This window comes from Gambusia affinis, linkage group LG14, assembly GCF_019740435.1.
Source record: "Gambusia affinis linkage group LG14, SWU_Gaff_1.0, whole genome shotgun sequence".
NCBI lineage: Eukaryota > Metazoa > Chordata > Actinopteri > Cyprinodontiformes > Poeciliidae > Gambusia > Gambusia affinis.
The window spans coordinates 10,515,410-10,535,327 of NC_057881.1; the positions used below are offsets into that span (position 1 = coordinate 10,515,410).

General features: G+C 41.2%; 3 protein-coding genes across 12 annotated transcripts in view; 2 read left to right on the forward strand and 1 right to left on the reverse strand.

The window, feature by feature from the left end:
* The window catches only part of akap9 (A kinase (PRKA) anchor protein 9), a 91,157-nt gene that overhangs the window by 55,203 nt on the left and 16,036 nt on the right, over positions 1-19,918 (reverse strand). For 9 of the 10 annotated variants that reach the window (XM_044137632.1, XM_044137634.1, XM_044137630.1 and 6 more), the window contains 5 exons: positions 9,790-9,939; positions 8,448-8,603; positions 7,948-8,145; positions 5,134-7,866; positions 2,065-2,130 (listed from right to left, as the gene is read on the reverse strand). In XM_044137632.1, coding sequence (XP_043993567.1) covers positions 2,065-2,130; positions 5,134-7,866; positions 7,948-8,145; positions 8,448-8,603; positions 9,790-9,939 — 3,303 coding nt within the window. The remainder of the gene's footprint in view (positions 1-2,064; positions 2,131-5,133; positions 7,867-7,947; positions 8,146-8,447; positions 8,604-9,789; positions 9,940-19,918) is intronic. The other variant, XM_044137625.1, reaches the window with a different exon arrangement.
* Positions 2,620-19,918, forward strand: part of LOC122843117 (transcription termination factor 1, mitochondrial) — a 41,688-nt gene continuing 24,389 nt past the window's right edge. The window contains exon 1 of the mRNA XM_044137638.1: positions 2,620-2,688. The gene's annotated coding sequence lies outside the window, so the exon portion shown is untranslated. The remainder of the gene's footprint in view (positions 2,689-19,918) is intronic.
* The window catches only part of dus3l (dihydrouridine synthase 3-like (S. cerevisiae)), a 51,145-nt gene continuing 33,893 nt past the window's right edge, over positions 2,667-19,918 (forward strand). Inside the window, exon 1 of the mRNA XM_044137635.1 lies at positions 2,667-2,688. The gene's annotated coding sequence lies outside the window, so the exon portion shown is untranslated. The remainder of the gene's footprint in view (positions 2,689-19,918) is intronic.

Sequence of the window (19,918 nt, forward strand, 5' to 3'; positions counted from 1 at the left end):
AAGAAATCACATGTTAAAACAACTAATTATCAGTTAACTAAATCCAACTACAAGCACAGAAATGTAATTATTTACTACAATGGTGTCCAAACGTTTTGTCACATGGACCAAAATCATCAAGTCAAAAGTAGTTGCGGGCCAAAACGACAAAAAATTATTTATTTATTTAGATCCAAAACTGAAAGAGTTTTTTGTGTTACAAAAAGAAAGATATCTGGTTTACAAATATTTTGTGACTTGGATTAAAAAAAAAATAAAAGAAAGAAAAATATTTTACTTATTTTCAACAATAAGAACAGGATTTTGGCCACTCGCTTTTAAAAATGATTATATGCACCAAGCAAAGGTTAAAAAAAACAAACAAAAAAAACAGATTTGGGTTCTCTAAAGTCTGTAAGTCAGTCAGTTAATAAATGTGATCATATTTAAAATGAAATTAAAGAGAAAGTTAAAAACATGATTTTTAAAAGAATTACTTTGAGTTTTACTTTGGAGAAAGTAATAGTTTGGTCTAATTAAAGAAAAAAAAAACTTTTTCTGCATCAACTATATTGTGGCCCCATAGAATGAGTCAAGGGGCCGCAAATGTCCCCCGAGCCGCAATTTGGACACCCTTTATTTGGTCTATTATTACACATAAAAACAGCCAGCAAATGACAGTTATAAGATAAATCAAATGTAACCATAAATTAAATTTTGCATCATCCATTTTCTCATAAAAAAAGGAAATGAAAGATTAAAATCCTAATCCCAACAATCTCATTTCTGAAACAGAAACGTGATTTATAACCGTCTGCACTTCAGGATGAAAACAACAAAAAGCTCAACAAAAGGTTCCTTAACATGATGATGCATAATGCATTAGCACAAATATGTGATTCTGTAAGCTTTTGAGATTACAAGCTTTAAAGTGCGCTCTACATCTTGATTAGGCCGTACTTTAAAACGTGGTGTTATGATACGGTCACTCCATCTGACTGTGTGGAGGAGAGAGCCTCTCTCCTCAGATGTTGGTAATTAAACAAAGCATGCAGATGAGAGAAGGTCAGTGGAGAACAAACAAACCACTACTAAAAGCAGATCAGCCCTACAAATAAATGCAAATGATTCAATAAAATGGGCTTTCAGTAAGTCTATCTTGTCTTTCTAACTCTTACTTAATTACATTTGACCATGTGTTAAATTGCTGACAATTGCACTGTTAAAATGTTTCTTCTGTTTCTGCTGCACTGGAAATTTTAAGATCATGCAACAGGTTTTACAATCAGACAAAGATAACCAGAGTAGATTGAGGGAAGAAAATGTTCTAATATTATTTAGTTTATCAGACAATTAAAAAAGCTTTACAACTCTGGAATGTTTTTAGGTATTATTTAAGGTTTATGTTACAACATCTCAAATTGATTTCCGACCAGATTTGACTAGGCCAATCAAAAAACACAAGGGTGCTGGAGGTACAGGTCACAAACTGATAGTCAGATCTTCTTCTTCACTTATAAAATAACTAGATTTATTATTTAGATTTTTTCATCTAGATAATGAAGCACAGAGCTGAAGTTCTTAAAGTAAGCTTATTTAAATGTTTACTTTGCTTTTACTGAATAAACAGTGAGAAAATCGCTAACTTTGGCAGCAGCATCGGGAAAAATCGTCTTCACCCTGTTTTAAGAGGTTGTGTCGAACCAGTGACTTCATGACATTTCACTCTTTCCTCCCTTTCCTCACAGGACTGCTCCCCGCTTTTACACTTCTCTCCTCCAATTCTTTGGCTCCTTTGATTCTGCTGCAATTAAACTGATGTTTGTCGACTTGCAGAACACAAAGCTCTGCAATTAAATTCTCCTTTTTGCGCTCAAATGAAAATTCTGTGAACTGTGCTCATGGCCCTGCATGGCAATTTCAGGAGCATCAACAGAGCAGAAAAATATCTGCTTTTGTAAGAGTGCAGCTTGAAGCATTCCTTACAGTAGAGGCCCCCCATCTATCAACCTTTACTGTGAGCTGAATGATGCATCAAAGCAACTTCAAGACAAAGAGCAGGATGTGAGCATAAGTGACATTTACATGTTCAGAGGTCTCTTCTTCCTCTTCAGCACACTCTGTGTGACAGCCCATCCCCTGTCCACTCACCTGTATAAAGCAAACAGAATATAAAACACATTTTTAATACAAAGTGCGAAAAAACCTTAAATATACACCACCTTCCAAAGCATTTATCACCATTGAGCTTTTTCACATCTCTCTCAGTATTTGTGTATTTTAATGGGATTTTATATGACAGGCCAACAAAAAAATACCTCATAATGAAAAATGGAAGATGCATTTTACATGGTTATCTTTTCTTTCTTTTTTTTAACAAATAAAAGTCTAAAAAGAGAGGTGTACATTTGTATTCAATCCTCGAGCTGAGTCACTGCTTTGCCGCAACTACAGCTGCGAATCTTTTAGGATATTTATCTCCATCAGCTTCACACAACTGAGGATGTAATTTGGCTTTAAATTAAACTCAATTTCCAAATTACTTAGTTTATCCTAAAGGGGTAATTAAATCTTGTTGTAACACAAATCATTCTAGAATCTTCAAATAGTCAACGACGAGGAAAGATGGCGGTGGTGGATAGCAGCCGTTATCATGACTGGCAGCCCTCGGTGTAATCGCGGATTTGTGCCCAACGTCTTTTTTACAAGGTAAGAAGATTAACGTTCATAAACTGTGATGGATTCCTATATCTCTTTAAGCCTCTTTTATTATACATATGTATGTAAACATATCGAGTATTGCTTTATGGACAAGGTACCATAAAGTCTAAACACTGGTAACCATGGAGACAGTGTCATGTAGCCTAGCATGCATGGAAAAAACTGGTTAGCGTCTCGTCTTCCGTACGTTTTTAAGGCTGCTCCGGTGCAAAGGGAGACGTTGTTTAAGACATAGTGATACAGACCATGTAATGTGAATTCAGACAAAGTCGGTAATCAACATATCAGGAGAGGGGAGGTATGGCTCGGTTTCTAAGCTAGCTATTTCCTATTTTTATAAATATCTCCGTCTCTGAGCCCCAACCAGATGTGTTACGTTCACAGACAAATTAGCTCGACTCGAACAAGTAGAAACGGTGAATAAACTGGCAAAAACAACTCTGGAAAACAATTTCAGATGCTCTCTTCAATAGTCCCGATCATCACTTCCGACGTCGGTCGTGGCGAAAGTGACGTAGCTGCAAAAGATCACTAGGGGGGCTTCCATGTCTTTGTGGGTTTGCTTTGGTGCTATACTATGGGTTGAACAATGCTCTGTGAGATGTTAAAGCTTCTGAAATTATTTTGTCACCCAAACACTGCTTTAAATTTCTCCACAGCTTTACCTCTTATGTGTTCACTGTGTTCCTTTGTATTTATGATGCCGTTTATTTTCTAATGTTCTCTAATAAACCTCTGAGCCCTTCACAGAATTGAATTTACCCACAGCCGGATGATTCGATTTATTGTCATTTTACAGTAAACTGTACAAGAAGATTAGTAGCACAGCTGTTCTTATATTTAGAATTATTAGTTTTTGTTTAAAATATCTAAAATACTGCCAAACTTTCGTCTTAGCCACGGTTTTCACTCCACATCGTTGATGTTTTATTTATTTCTAAACAGTTATGAGGCACAGTGGTGCTGCTGCTGCGCCAGTTACTCAACTGGTTGTTGCTAGGTAACCAAAGAGGAAGTGAGTCAGTTGATTCCACCAATCTTGCTGGAAGAGAAGTTTAGTGACTAAAGTCTTTCCTCTGCTTACAACTCCCAGAATGCTGTGCGGTTCTTGATCAGAGTTCAGTGAAATTATTGATAATTCTACCGGACGTTTTATCTACTGATATTGATCACATGTCTATCACAGTGTGCGTTGTTATTGATTAATTACTCAGCCCTACTCTTGAAGGTAATTTGTTGAGCTAAATTTTATTTAAGGGAAACTACAGCATAGGAGTCTTAATAGAAATAGTCACCACATGCTTCAGATTCGTAAAAAAACTGCATAATTATCCATCCATTTATGTTGGTCCATCCCATTAAATCCCTGTGAAATACATGAAAGTTTTCAGTTGCAACGTGAGAAAATGTGAAAAAGTTTAAGGTGCGTAAATATTTTAGCAAAGCACTGTTTCCTCAGCAAGAAATTCAGACAAAACAAGACAATGATGGACAGAATAAAATGCACCGTTATGGATCACTTCCTGAGACGGAGCAGACATTAACTACCTTCATCAAAATTCCTCTTTAACCCATTAAGTATCAAAACTAAAACTAGTTTTAAAGCAATTATGAATTATAATTTTAAAGACTTTTTACTGCCATCCAAAAACAAAGCAGCTTTTGGGCAGGAAAGTTATATCCAGTTGCAGGGATGGTTTTTCCAGCCCAGGAGGTGACTAAAGCATCACGAAGCACAGATGTGAGATGGCAGACAAACATTGTACACAATCTTTTGCTTTGTGTGTGTTTGTAGCACAGCTGGAGGTGACACGGACAGAAAGTGACTGGGTTAAAATGGCTTCTCACCTCAAACCCTTCACTCCCTGCAGGATGGAAAGAAACTAGAATGTACACATTTCGACACAATGGCAAATTCAAATCTGTAAGCAGACTTGTTTATCTGTTCTGAGCTGTTATTGAGTTTAATGGTGAGCAGCAAGAACAAGCCGAGCAAAAAAAATAAATAAATAAATAAAAGAAACAGTACAGAGGTCTTTTTCATGTCTAGTCCTCACATGAATTTTACATGCAGGCTGTCGTGTGTGCGGCTTTTCTGGCTGCAGAAGTGTAAAAATGCATCTTTGAAGGCAGCAGTCTTGCTAAACGCTGCCTTTCAAAGCAAGCCTTCAGACTCTAAGGCAATTTACAATCAACACTGTTGCTCACTAGAGAGGAAATTTTTCAGAGCTGAACCGCTCCAGTCATATTCTCCTCATAAAAAGAGAAATAAAAATAAAAAAATCAACACCTGATTTGGTTTTGAGTTCACTCTTTAGATGTTTAAAAAAGCTCTAAACTAAATGAATTCAAAGTGACGCGGTTTCCACGGATGCTTCATTTGTTCAGACTTCAAAGAGAAAAAGAAAAGAGCAGAAACATGTGAGTGCTCACCGCTTTGTTGATGCAGTCTCTGCCTCCGTCTCCCTGGTACCCGGCGGCAGAGTCCTCCTTACCGGCGCTCTCCGGTGAACATGACATAACTCGGCTCTGCGTCTGAGGCAGCATCTCCTCCTCTGCAGCACTTTTCGCTCGCTCTTCCTCCTCCCTCTGTCGCTCCTCTGAAGCCGCCGAGCCGGCTCTGCGCTCCTGCTTCGACCTCTGTCGTCTTTTGCGCCTGCTTGACCCCGAAGAAGCCGGCTTGTGTGGGGAGGTTCGCCCCTCAACGGGTCCCTCCCCAGAGGAGTGCGCTGCCGCTGGAGACGGAGTGTGTGAGAGCCTGTGGAGCTCCAGAGTGCGCAGAGCGCCGTCTCTCTCTGCTTCAGCTGCACCTAAACGAGCCGTCAGAGCTTTGATCTCCTGCTGTAGCGACTGAATCTGACGGCGATGATCCTCTGAAGGAGAAACCGCCTCAACAGTTTGCTCTTTCTCCTGAAGGAGTTTTTTCTGTTTGCTCCTAATCTCCTGTGCTTTCTCCAGTTCCTTTAAGAGGCTTTCATTTTTGGCAATGACCTCTGAATTTTTCTGCCTGGCTTTGATCAAATCTTCATCCAGCTGCCTGACTCTGGTCTCAGTAGCCATCAGTCGCTCTGTAACTTCAGAAAGCCGATCAGCTTGGCTCTTCTTCTCATTCAAAGTAACATTAAGCTTCTCCATCAGGTCGCGCTCCATTTTCACGTCACCGCTCCGCTTCTCCAGCTCTCGGATGTCTGACTGAAGGTGGGCGATCTTCGCCTCAAATTCGAGCGTCTCTCTGAGCGTCCTCTCCTCCAGCTGCGTCTTCACCTCTGCCAGACTCGCGTACTCTTCTTTGAGCTCCTGGAAGTTCACCTCGAAGTTCTTCTCTGCAAAAGAGAAAGTGCTCTTCTGCTTCTCAATGTCCTCGCGAAGCTCGTCCACCTGTCGCTGGAACTGATTGTTCTGTGCCGTTAGCGTCTCTATCTTGACTCTTAAAGCGTTATTAGACTGAAACAACGTCTCCTTTTGATCCTCATGCTCCTTTACTTTCTGCTCTTTTTCCTTTTTCTGGTTTTCCAGAACCTCCATCTGTTTCAGTAAAGACTGGATTTGATTCTGCATCCTAACTCGATCTTGCGCGCCTTTTCGAAGTTCCTGGAGTTCAACCTGAAGTTCCTGGAGCTGCAGAACCAGCTCCTCTGTTTTGGAGCTTTGCAGAGCCAGCTTCAGATCTTCCTCCAGCCCATGAATCTTTTGCAGAAGGTCGTTCCTCTCTGCAGTGTAACTCGTCTTCTCTTTCTGTAACAACTCCAGCTGCTGAGCGTGACCGACACGCAGCTCATCCAAAGCCTTCTCGTGCCGGACGGCGGCTTCGTTGAGCAGGTTCTCCGCGTTCAGGAAGCTCTCCCTCTGCAGGTCCTCTCGGAGGTTCGTCAGCTCCTCCTCGTGGCTGAACAGGAGCTGCGTCCGGAGGCGCTCCAGCTCCGCTTCCTGCGACTCCGCCATACGGTCCAGGACGGCGTCTTTCTCCCGTTCGAGCATCTCCAGTTTGATCTTATAGTTGGTGATTTCGGATTCGTGTTTGGTTTCTGCTTCGACCGCAGCTTCCTGAGCAGCTGACAGCTCGTCCCTCAAGCCCTGAATGGTCTCCTGGAGCTGCTGGGTAGTTTCCTGAGACGCTAGCCTGGTGGAGACCTGCTCCACTTGATGCCTAGCAGCATGTAGATCACCAACAAGACTCTCAACCTTGGACTGCAACTTCGACTTCTCTTGTGCAACTTGACTCAGCTCCCGTCTGGTTTCATCGTACGTCGCTTCAGATTGCTGTAAAATAAATTGCAGCTCTCTGATTCTGGCGTTCAGAGCTTCGACCTCTCCTTTGCTGAGATTTGAACTTTGATGTTGTGCTTTTAGAAGCTCGATCTCAGCCTGATGTTGCTCAGTCATCTGCTGCATTCTGGCTGCATGCTGCAGGTTGAGCTCCTGCTTCATTTGGACGATCTGCTGCCCGTACATTTCATCCAGCTCTGCCCTGAGAAGTTCCAGCTCCCTTGCGGTCTCTTCCTGCATTTTTTGGAAGGCGTCGGTCTCCGATACGCTCCCCTGGTGGCAGCGTTTCTGCAGATCTTCTACTGTTCCCATGAGCTGCATGATTTCACTGGATGACATCCGTTCTCTATGTCTGGAGTTCGCAAGCTCTCCTTTACAGCTTTCTAACTCCTTTTGTTCCTTCTCCAGCTCCAATTTATAACTCTCCATTTCACTTTTGCAGGTTATTAATTCAGATTTTGTGCTGCCTAACTCAGTCAGGCATTTTTCAAGCTCAGATTCCTTTAAAGCGACTTGCAGCCGAAGCTCGTGCAGATGTTTTACAGAGTTTTCCAGCTCGTCTTTCAACCGGATAAGATCAGAGTCACGATCAGAAATGACCCTGTCCTTCTCTGCAATAATTATGTCTTTGTCATCAGAGTCCTGAATGATTTTCTCATCTCTAGTCCTTCCAGCATGAATGACTTCCTGCCTGAGCAGCATCAATGACTGCTCATGTTTTGTGATTGTTGCAGTTTGCTGTGAAATTAACTGATTTTTATCTTCTATTGTTTGTGCAAACTCTTCCTCTACTTGTCTTTGTGATTGCTCCCGACTCAGAATAACCTTTTCTTGTTCGGCAATCAGCAGCTCCTTTTCCTTAATCCTTTCTGCAAACGATTCCTCTGACCTTCTCCCTGACTGAAGAGACATTCAGGTTCAGATTCACACACAAGCTAGTCGTTGCTAAGCTGCCGGCGTTAAGAGTGTGGCGGTCCTCACCAGCTCCACCTCGCTGAGCTTCTGCTGGAGGTGGTTGATGAGCTGCAGCTGTTTGCCGCTTGTCTCCTGGTGCCCTTTGACCTCCGCGCTCATCTCCTCCAGCTGCTGCTGGTACTGAACAAGCTGCTGCCTGGCCTGCAGGAGATCTGCTGCGGTGCTGCTGTGGCTGGTGTTCCTCAGCGCCTCACCGGCCTGCAGCTAGTGTGCAGAAAATGGTTTTATTACCAATTATTATGTTGAAAACAGAAAACCAATTCCTCCCAGTTTGCTTTAATGAAAGATATTTTGTGATATTTAAACATTTAATATTTATTGAAGGAGCAATCTAATGTTTTTTTACCCAACTTGGCAGAAGTTTTAAAAATGATTTCAACACAAATATGACTAATTTGATATCCTCTGCTGCTTCTGTTTTTGAGAACACATTTTTATGCCATAGTGAAAGTAGAAAAAATTACATGTAATTAGAGAAATTAAAAACTAAATAAAGCATTTCCTACCTGTTGGAACTGGAACTGAAGTTTCTGGCTTTGCTCTGTCAGCGCCAGGAACTCTTTAGTGATTTCGTCCTTCTCCTCACGAGCCTGCTGCAGGTTGGACGTGAGCTGGGTGATGATCCCGTCCCGCTGCTTCAGAGCGGCTTCAAAGTCCTGCAGCTGCACATTCAGAGTGAGTTTTAATGCAAGCCATCATGACAATTATAAAGATCACAAGAAAAAAAGGGAGCACTTTAATAAAGCAGTCAGAAAGAGTTACTGTTTCTTACTGTAACTAGAATCGGCACAGTTCTTTACTGTAAACAGAACTGTGCCGATTCCTTTCTAAGAAAAAAGAATCTGCACAGTTTTGATTAATCTAAAACTGCAAAAACCCATTATATTGTTTTGCTACAATAGAATTAGGTCCGCAAGTAATAATTATTTTAGTAATCAATTATTCTGATCATTAAAAATGTTGGCATTTATTCTGCTGACTTTCTCTTTTTTCCACATGAGCAACTTGACAAAATAATACTAAGAGTCACCAGTTTAACAAATACATTAGCATTTCACCAAATCACAGAAGAGCTACAAAATGAAAACATACAATACAAACTGTAGATGTCACAAATTTCTCTCTTTCTAATTGAAAAACAATTTAGAAAAAAAACTTAGAAAAGTTTTGCTGATGATAATTTGTTGCAATAAAAGATAATATTGTTCTTCTTGGAACATTTTCAAGTAATATAATGGTAATAGTGTCATAATAATGCAAGAATGGATTCTAAAACATCAATAAACTTTAAATTCTCATGAACATTTAACACTGGAACTGGAAGACATTTTAAATATCCAAAGTAAATTAGTAAAACAACAGAAACATGACATAAAATGAATAATGAAGTCTCTCTAAACAAAATTATCCTTCAAAAAAGGGCTGGTTAAAACCAAAGCACCAGAATGAAGACATTTATCATCCAGTTTTTGGCAGAAAGAGATGAAAGAGACACGATTAGTCATCCAAATGGAAATTATTGAGTTTGTTTTAATTTACCATGCGATTGATTTAATGCTTAATATGACAAGCCTATTCTTTACTATTTACTCCCAGTGAAAATCCTTGATTGTTTTGTTTGTTTTTTCTTACAATTGAATGAATAAATGATGCAGCAAGAAGAAACCAAATGTGTGGTTTTCTGAAAGCCAAAAAAAAAAAAAAAGAATGGAGACATAATCCTTTTGCATAATAATAATTTAAAGGAGGAGGTCAACATGCAGTTGACACCATTTACACGTAGTGTCGTCTTTCAAGCATTCAGCATAAAATGCTGTAAATCAAACCCAGAAGAGCAGAAACATTTACCTGCTGCACACCATCAGCGCCGAACGCTGTCCTCATTTCCTCCAGCTCTCGACTCAACTCCTCCAGAGCTTGGTTCTTGACCGCGAGAGCGTCCTCCATGTCCTGTACCGTCCGTCCCTCTGTCGGCTGCTGCAGGGCCTCCACCTCCTCCTGAGCAGAAACAATGTCAGAGCTTACACGGCTTTTAAAAGAGTCACTGAAAAGATTTAAAGACTAGAGAATGAACTAGGAACGTAGCAACAATCAAAGAGCAGAAGCAGTTTTGTTAGAAGAACCCAAAGTTAGAGAGTTTGGCATATATGGGTCATGTTTTCAGAGCTGGGTTAGTTACTAGTTGCTTTTGCTCAATTACATTTACTTGAGTAACTTTTTCGGGGGAAAAATTTACTTTTAAGGGTACTTTTACTACTCTGTACTATTTACTTTTACTAAACTAATTTTATTATGAAGTATCTCTACGCTTACTTGTGTAAAATGTCTGGATTTTCTACCCACTGAATAAAAAACAAATATGTTTTAACCAAAAATTCACCAAAGACAGACATACCTGCAGTTTTTGTTAAAGTTTCAGAAGTTTTTTATTGATAGAAACCAACTTGGAAAGATTTTCTTTTATTTTTTGTAACTGTTATCAATTATTGTCATGTTGGTTCTTAAAGCACCAAAATTTCCACTTAACTTTACACTCTGATCCATCTGATGATGTAATTTTTAAATATTAAATGATTTATTGTAACCCAGTGTTTAAAAACACAAGAAAAAAATAATAGATGTTAATTCAATATCTTATTCTACCAAAAGAACTAAAAGGTAATTACGTAAAAAAAAAAAAGAAAAAAAAAAAAAAGTGAAATAGGCCTTTAGTGTTAGTTTCTGTTGGCGGTTTGAGCAGCCAATGGCTGGCGCGGTCTGGTTTCGTGTCGGCCAATGGGGTTGATCGTCCCGCCCCTTTTTAACAGCTGGCGGTTGTTTCGTTCGGAGCGCGGCAGACAGGCTTGAAAGCTAACAGCTGACGGTTGCTTCCGCTCAGAACGCTTGAGAACAGCTGACGGTTGCTTCGCTCAGAACGCCTGAGAGCTAACAGCTGACAGCTAGAAAGAAATTGACAAACCTGGAGATCTCGGAGAGTTTCCCCTGTAAACAGCTGAACCCCGAAAAATAGCCGTTGACAGCTCGGAGCATCGGTCAGGTTTTTTTTTGTTTTAGCTTGTTTGATACACTTTTGGCTTGGAGGGCCAAAGATTCCAAGACCCTCTTCTCTTGAACCTGGATGGCGAGCCCCAGCCCAGAGGACCAGGCGCACGGGTAGATAGTGACCCGACTGGTCACCAGCTGAGAGACTGAGACTGAACAATTGACTCATTGGAGACCGAAGTATTCAATTTATTTATTTATTTATTTTTTAAAAGAAGTTTGTCTGTTTTAAATGTGGATCCACTATTGTTTATTATATTAAATTTTGCTGTTTTCTTGTAGACACTGTGTGTGTTCTGTTGTTGCTCACACCTGGGTTCTCTCGAATTTAAAATCTTCTGATTAGGCCCAACTTCTTATATATATATACTAAATTAATTAACCTGTTTTTGTGGGTTGCTTGTTACAAAAATTTGGCGAGTACAGCCAGGAGCCTAGTTGTGTGACAACAGTGGAACAACAATTTGAATTTTGTCTGTTAACACATTGGTACTATGGATTTCATTGCAAAATTAGGAATTAAGATACCAAATGCAGTCATTGTCAGTGGTTTAACTGGATCTGAAAAGGATGATGATGTTTTTGACTACTTGCGACAATGTGGTACAATAAGTAGGACACTAACAGTCGATGATAGCTCATCTGAGTTTTACCAGAACTGTGTCGTGGAGTTTAGCTCTGATTTAGCTGTTCAGGAGCTAACACCTGCATTGCCTTACCTGTATCCATCAGCTGAAAATCCAGATGTTAAATACTGTGTCCGCGCCCTAACAGATGTTTACACAAAAACCGTAGGGGGCAGTGTAACTGATACCTACCTCACTGAACTAAAGACCTTAGCTAAGTTAAGTGGGAAGGATTTTGAAGAAGTCTTAAGGGAGGTGATGTCAAAGTTTGAAGAGTCCATGGGATCTGTTGAGGCAGCTGCAAGCCCATGTCCAAATAATGACACAGAGCCTACACAAAGTGTTGTTTTCCCTCCACACCACATTGATAACCCCCACTCTCCTAAGCTTGTTCAGAGCCCTAACCTAAGTTCCTTGAAACTTAATCAGAAACCTCACATGTTAAGTCAAACCGATCTAGTCTCACCTGAAGTACAGAGGATTGTGGTTGAACATGTTGTCAAAACTACAGAGAAGACATCTAATGCTCACTCCACCCTTAGGTTGAGAACGTTTTCTGGAAAAAACCCTAGACCATATCCTGAAGCTGACTATGAAACATGGCGTTCCCATGTTGACTTAATGATGGGAGACACATCTCTTTCTAACTTGGAAAAAACCCGGAAAATTCTTGAGAGCCTTCTCACTCCAGCTTCAGATGTCATTCGGCCTCTTGGGCCTGATGCATCCGTTGATGACTATCTTAGGCTGCTTGAGTCGGCATTTGGCACTGTTGAAGATGGTGAGGAACTGCTTGTGCGATTCATGAACACTTTGCAGGATCCTGGGGAGAAACCATCCGCGTACTTGCATCGCTTACAGGTGGCACTGAGTCTTGCAGTGCGCCGGGGTGGTGTAGACCCCAGAGAAAGAGATAGACAGCTTCTTAAGCAATTTCAAAGAGGCTGTTGGGATGATAACCTACTGACAGAACTGCAGTTAGAGTTAAAGAGAAATAATCTGCCCACATTTGCAGAACTATTACTCCTACTCCGTACTGCAGAAAACAGACAAGAAGTTAAAAGCACAAGAATGAGAAAACACTTTAGTGCAACCAAACAAAAAGCAGCGTCACATGAACAAACTGTCACTGAAACAAAAATGGACTTTTCCGAAACAACTTCAAACACTTTAAGTGATCTGAAAAAACAGGTTGCTGATTTAAAAAGTCAATTAGCAGCAGTTATGAAACAAAAGAAACAAACGGTACCTAAGAAGAACCAAACAACAAAACCTGACCATGCAAACCCTGAACCCAACTTACCTTCACACAGCCGCCCTAGTTCACGGCCCAAGCCTTGGTACTGCTTTCGCTGTGGGGAGGATGGACATATTGTTGCCAACTGTGAATCTGAGCCAAACCCTGCACTTGTAGAGGCAAAACGTAAAGAACTAAAAGCAAAAAGACAAATATGGGATAGACAACACAATGGCTCTGCTTCTTTAAACTGAAGTTTGCCTCTGTTGAGGGACAAACAGAGGCTACCACAGAGTCAAACCGTCCCCTTGAACCCAAGCAAAATGTGCCGACTAAAAAACGTGCCATTTTAAAGTCTCATACTAAAACCGACAGATTCAAACTGCCTCGAGGTTTAATCGGTACTAAAAGTACAGCCCAAGTAAAGATTGACAGCAATACTGTAAACTGCTTACTCGATTCTGGCTCCCAGGTGACCACGGTCCCACAATCATATTATGAACAACATCTGTCCAGTCATGAGATTAAGCCACTTTTTGACCTACTCGAAGTAGAAGGTGCAAACGGCCAATCAGTGCCTTATTTAGGGTACATTGAAATGAACGTCACTTTTCCAAAAGAGTTTCTCGGCGTTGAAGCCGATGTGTCAACACTTGCCTTAGTCGTGCCAAACATTCGAGCTGCTTTCCAGTCTTTGGTGTTAATTGGAACTAACACCTTAGATGTGCTTTATGAATTGTATAACGAAGCATGTCCCGGACTGCAGCCTCTCATTTCAGATGGTTACAAGGCAGTGTTAAAAGTGCTAGAGTTAAGACACAAACAGACCAAAGGCAGTAGCCTTGGTCTAGCAACCATGTACAACAAAGGCCCTCAGCTAGTCCCAGCAGGCCAGACAGTTGTCCTGGAAAGCTCGGTAGCGGTGTCAGCTAATACGACAGAGAGATCCGTGCTGCTAGAGCACCCATCCTTTTCAACCTTACCTGGGGGTGTCCTAGTAAAGCCAAGTCTCATCAGCTTACCTGAGCGAGCACCCTACCTGATACCAGTTGTTCTCACCAATGAAACTGAACATGATGTGACAATCCCTCAAAAATGTGTGATTGGAGAGATCCACGCGTTCCAGAGAGTCCTCTCTCACCAACATTCAGTGGGATCTTCCAAGTCTGAAGTTGGTCAAAAACACAATCTGGTTTTTAATTTTGAGTCCTCTCCTATCAGTACTGAGTGGAAAGAGCACATCTTGCATAAGCTCAATAACATGCCAGAGGTTTTTGCACAAAATGACCTTGATTTCGGTCGGACTGATCAAGTCAAGCACAACATTAAACTGTCAGACGAAACTCCATTCAAACACAAAGCACGACCCATACACCCCAATGACCTAGAAGCCGTCCGTAAACATTTACAGGAGCTGCAACAAGCAGGCGTGATTCGAGAATCCACTTCACCATTCTCTTCGCCCATTGTCGTTGTGCGAAAGAAAAATGGCGACGTCCGTCTCTGTATAGATTACAGAAAACTCAATTTGCAGACTGTAAAAGACGCTTACGCACTCCCGAACTTGGAGGAAACATTCTCTACATTGACTGGATCTAAATGGTTTTCAGTCCTTGATTTAAAATCTGGCTACTATCAGATTGAAGTAGAGGAAGCTGACAAACCAAAAACTGCGTTTGTGTGTCCCAGTGGCTTTTGGGAGTTTAATAGAATGCCTCAAGGCATTACAAATGCTCCCAGCACTTTCCAGCGGCTTATGGAACGATGTATGGGTGACATGAACTTAAAGGAAGTTCTTGTGTTCCTTGACGACATCATTGTCTTTTCCAAGACACTTGAGGAGCATGAAACTCGATTAATGAAGGTTCTAAACCGCCTCAAAATGCAGTCTTAAACTGTCTCCTGAAAATGCAAGTTTTTCAAACTTGATGCGATACCTCGGACACATAGTATCCCACAAAGGGGTAGAGACAGACCCAGAGAAAGTGAAAGCTCTGAGTAGCTGGCCTGTGCCCAGAGACCTTAAACAACCGTTCGTTTTAGGTTTCTCGGTACTACAGGCGCTTTATCAAGAACTATTCGAGCTTGTTAAGCCTCTCACTGATCTAACATCAGGCTATCCACCGCTGCGTAAGAGCACAAAACCCAAAACTAAGCCTGCTGAGTACCATGATCCGAAAAAACCCTTTGGTGAGCGGTGGACTCCCTCTTGTGAGCAAGCTTTCAAAAACATCATTGAGAAGCTCACTTCCGCTCCTATCTTGGCATTTGCAGACCCTAAGCTGCCGTACTCACTTCACACCGACGCCAGCACCACAGGGCTTGAGGATGGACATACAAGGGTCATTGCTTATGCCAGCAGGGGGTTATCCAGGAGCGAAGCTCGTTACCCCGCCCACAAGTTAGAGTTTTTGGCCCTAAAGTGGGCTGTAACCGAAAAGTTTGCAGACTATCTTTATGGGAACCAGTTTACTGTCATTACTGACAGTAACCCTCTGACCTATATTCTGACAACAGCTAAGATGGATGCAATGAGCTACCGTTGGTTAGCTTCTCTTTCCACCTTTAACTTTAAGCTCCAATATAGAGCAGGAAAACTCAACTCTGATGCAGACGGTCTTTCAAGGCGACCGCATGGTGAGTTATTAAATGATGCTGTGTCACAAAAAGAGCTTGACAGGATACAGCAGTTCACCCAAACTCATTTGGCACAGCAAGACACCAGTTTAAGCCAAGAGGTGGTGTCAGCCATCTGTGAGAGACCCTTATGTTGTAGTTTCTCCGATGAACCTACCCCTCTTGTGCACTCATTAGCCATCTCGGTAAACACCTTACCAGATGACTTTGTTAATGAAGATGATTGTGGTGGTCTTCCAGTCGTGCCTCATCTGTCAGCTGAACAACTCAAACAAGAACAACGAGCTGACCCTTGCTTGCGCGAGGTCATTATCCAAATTGAGACTGGTAAAAAGGTTCCACCTACAGTCAGAACAGAACTTCCAAATATAAGTCTGTTGCTTCGAGAACTAAATCGTCTTGAGCTGCACAACCAAATATTGTACCGGACACGCCAAGATGATGGCAATGTCACTCATCAGCTCGTCCTACCTGAGCAGCTCCGTGAGGCAGTTTTTCACAGTCTCCATAATGATATGGGCCATTTAGGTATTGAGCGTACCATCGATCTCTCGCCAGAGGAAGGTTTTATTGGCCTCGTATGGCAGCTGACATCGAGAACAGAATCAAAACATGCAACCGCTGTGTGCGAAGACCCTCCGAAAGCTGCAGCGCTTGTGAACATAAAGTCTACCAGACCGCTTCAACTGGTTTGTATGGATTTCTTATCCATTGAGCCAGATCAAAGCAACACAAAGGATGTGCTCGAACTGATCACTTCACTAAGTATGCCATAGCCATTCCAACTTCTAACCAAAAAGCCCAAACCGTGGCAAAATGTCTTTGGGATCACTTTATAGTTCCTTATGGCATCCCTGAACGATTACATAGTGATCAAGGGCCAGATTTTGAGTCACACGTAATAAAGAACTTTGCAAGATCATGGGCATTCACAAGATTCGAACCACTCCTTATCATCCTAGGGGAATCCTGTGGGCAGCTTTAACCGCACCTTATTAAGTATGCTTGGGACTTTAGAACATAAAGACAAAAGCAGAGTGGCGCAACTTTGTAAAACCATTGGTCCATGCGTACAATTGTACGAAAAATGACACAACTGGATTTGCACCTTATGAATTAATGTTTGGTCGTCAACCCAGATTACCTGTTGACCTTGCATTCAACCTACCTCTCCAAAACAAAAGTTTTAAGTCCCACTCACAATATGTGGAAAAACTGAGAACAACTCTCCAAGAAAGCTATAAACTAGCAACCCAAAATGCTAACAAAATGGCTGCCAGAAATAAAGCCAGATTTGACATGCATGTAAAACCATCCAAACTAGAACCCGGAGACCGAGTTTTGGTGCGAGCCGTTCGTCTTAGGGGTAAGCATAAACTAGCCGATAGGTGGGAGACAGACATTTATGTTGTGGTAGAACAAGCTGGTGATCTGCCAGTCTACACCATTAAGTCTGAAACTAAAGATGGGTCAGTGCGCACTGTCCATCGTGACCTTCTTCTACCTTGCGGGTTCCTTGCTCCCACAGAAGAAAATCCAACTCCGCCAAATCGGGTCTGCAAACCTAAAACACGGCAGTCCCCTGAGCAAAATGAAGAATTCAATCTTTCTGAACCTGAAAACGAGGAGCTCTATTGGCTTAGAGAACAACCTGTCCCAGAGCCAATCAAATTCACGCGAATTTATGAGATTCCAAAACAGACATGGCCTAAAAACTTACCTATATGTAACAACTTACCTGAATGTGACACTGTACCTATATGTAACAACTTACCTGAATGTGACACTGTACCTGGATGTGAAAACTTACCTGAATGTGACACTGTAACTGGATGTGACAACTTACCTGAATGTGACAACACACCTGAATGTGAAAACCTACCTGAGTTCAACAATGTACTCGATTGTGATGACATTCCTGGCAGTGACCCGGTAGTTCCTTCTGAAGAGAAGTTTGAAGCAGTAGCAAATACTGAACGGTTGACCCATGGTAGTGATTGTAAAAGTGAACCTAACCTACATAGTGAAGGTGTATGCAACCAAAATGTATCAGAGGACAAACCCAACCACCCAAGTCATGAAATCACAAATCCTGTGAGACGTTCAGAGAGACAAACCACTCAACCAAAGAGGCTCCAGTATAGCCAGTTAGGGAACCCACTCATATCCATTGCCCAGTCCCTATTCCATGGCTTAAGCCTTGCTTTTACTAGTGCCTTGATAGAACCTGAACTGGAAACCACTTTTAAGGGTTCCAGCATTCCTGTCATTTCAAAACAACCCATCCCATGCAAAGGGACTTGCATGTTCCAAGGGGGGACAGTGTAACCCAGTGTTTAAAAACACAAGAAAAAAATAATAGATGTTAATTTAATATCTTATTCTACCAAAAGAACTAAAAGGTAATTACGTAAAAAAAAAAAAGAAAAAAAAAAGTGAAATAGGCCTTTAGTGTTAGTTTCTGTTGGCGGTTTGAGCAGCCAATGGCTGGCGCGGTCTGGTTTCGTGTCGGCCAATGGGGTTGATCGTCCCGCCCCTTTTTAACAGCTGGCGGTTGTTTCGTTCGGGCCCAGACAGCTTGAAAGCTAACAGCTGGCGAAATTGACAAACCTGGAGATCTCGGAGAGTTTCCCCTGTAAACAGCTGAACCCCGAAAAATAGCCGTTGACAGCTCGGAGCATCGGTCAGGTTTTTTTTTGTTTTAGCTTGTTTGATACACTTTTGGCTTGGAGGGCCAAAGATTCCAAGACCCTCTTCTCTTGAACCTGGATGGCGAGCCCCAGCCCAGAGGACCAGGCGCACGGGTAGATAGTGACCCGACTGGTCACCAGCTGAGAGACTGAGACTGAACAATTGACTCATTGGAGACCGAAGTATTCAATTTATTTATTTATTTATTTTTTTTAAAAGCGCGCAGTATTTGTTTGTCTGTTTTAAATGTGGATCCACTATTGTTTATTATATTAAATTTTGCTGTTTTCTTGTAGACACTGTGTGTGTTCTGTTGTTGCTCACACCTGGGTTCTCTCGAATTTAAAATCTTCTGATTAGGCCCAACTTCTTATATATATATACTAAATTAATTAACCTGTTTTTGTGGGTTGCTTGTTACATTTATAATTTGATCAGTTACTCAATACTTGAGTAGACAAGTTTTTACCAGATTCTTTTTTTACTCCTACTTGAGGAATTTCTTGCTACTTAGTTTGTGACTACAACCTGATGAAAATATGAAAAAGTCCAAGTGAAAACACTTCTGCAAAGCATGCTGTTTGATAATTTATTAAAGAAGGAATTAAAAAGTTTAAAGTGCCGTAAGCAGGAAAAACTGTGTTTTTAATGTCTAGTTTTAGATATGAAGCTGTTATACTTTGTTTTATGTGCTTTGCATTTGTGGCTGTTAAAAATTTAGCAGAATAACTGCTGGGTGTTTTTTATCTACAAGGGAAAAAATAATAATTTTCCTCTTTTTTGGGAGATAAAAGCTCCATCGAGTAAAAGAATATCTTAATGTAAATACCTGTCTTTCACCCTAAAACACTCCCTAATGCACAAGTGTCAAACTCAAGGCCCAACGTAGCTTTTCATGTGGCCCTCTGGGTTCTAGAGTAAACACTAAGTGTGCTTAAATATTATTTTATCTGGGGCGTGCTCCGGTGGCATAGAGGGTAGCGCGCCCCACGCTTGGAGGCCCTCAGTCCTCGACACGGCCGTCGCGGGTTCGATTCCCGGACCCGACGACATTTGCCGCATGTCTTCCCCCCTCTCCCTTTCCTGTCAGCCTACTGTCATATGAGGGACACTAGAGCCCATAAAAAGGACCCCCTGGTGGGGAACAAAAAAATTAATAAAAAAATATTATTTTATCAATCACATTAATGCAATTTTTCCGTTTACTGTCAAATTATATCAATCAGTCCCTCAAGTTTCTTCAGAATTATTGTGGAAATTCACTCAAAATCAACAAATCCGCGTTCGTTTTTATATTAATACATAATTCGGAGTTTGTTGCTTTTTTTTTTTTTTCCAGAAATTATCAAAAACTTTCTTGCTTTTACTAAACAGCTGCCTCAGCTTTAACTAATGTCAGATTATAGTCCAGGATTTATACAGCGAGTAATAAGAAGTTGCACTTATCCTCATAAATAAGCGCAAATATTGCAAATATTTCCAAATTAGTACCACAAACACTTTGATTTTTATTGCAAAAAAAAAAAAAAATCACAAAACTAATGTAAAATCCTGCAATATTATTTAATTTGAACAATTAATTGATACTTTAACAGTTTGTGAACAGGTTTTATCAATACATTCTGGCACAACCGGCCCTTTAAGAGCATTCATGATCTTGATTTGGCCCAAAACGAAAATGATTTTTGCCCTAATGTCTTTATAAACCCATCTGTCTTAGCAGTGGGTCTACGGAAAGCATCTC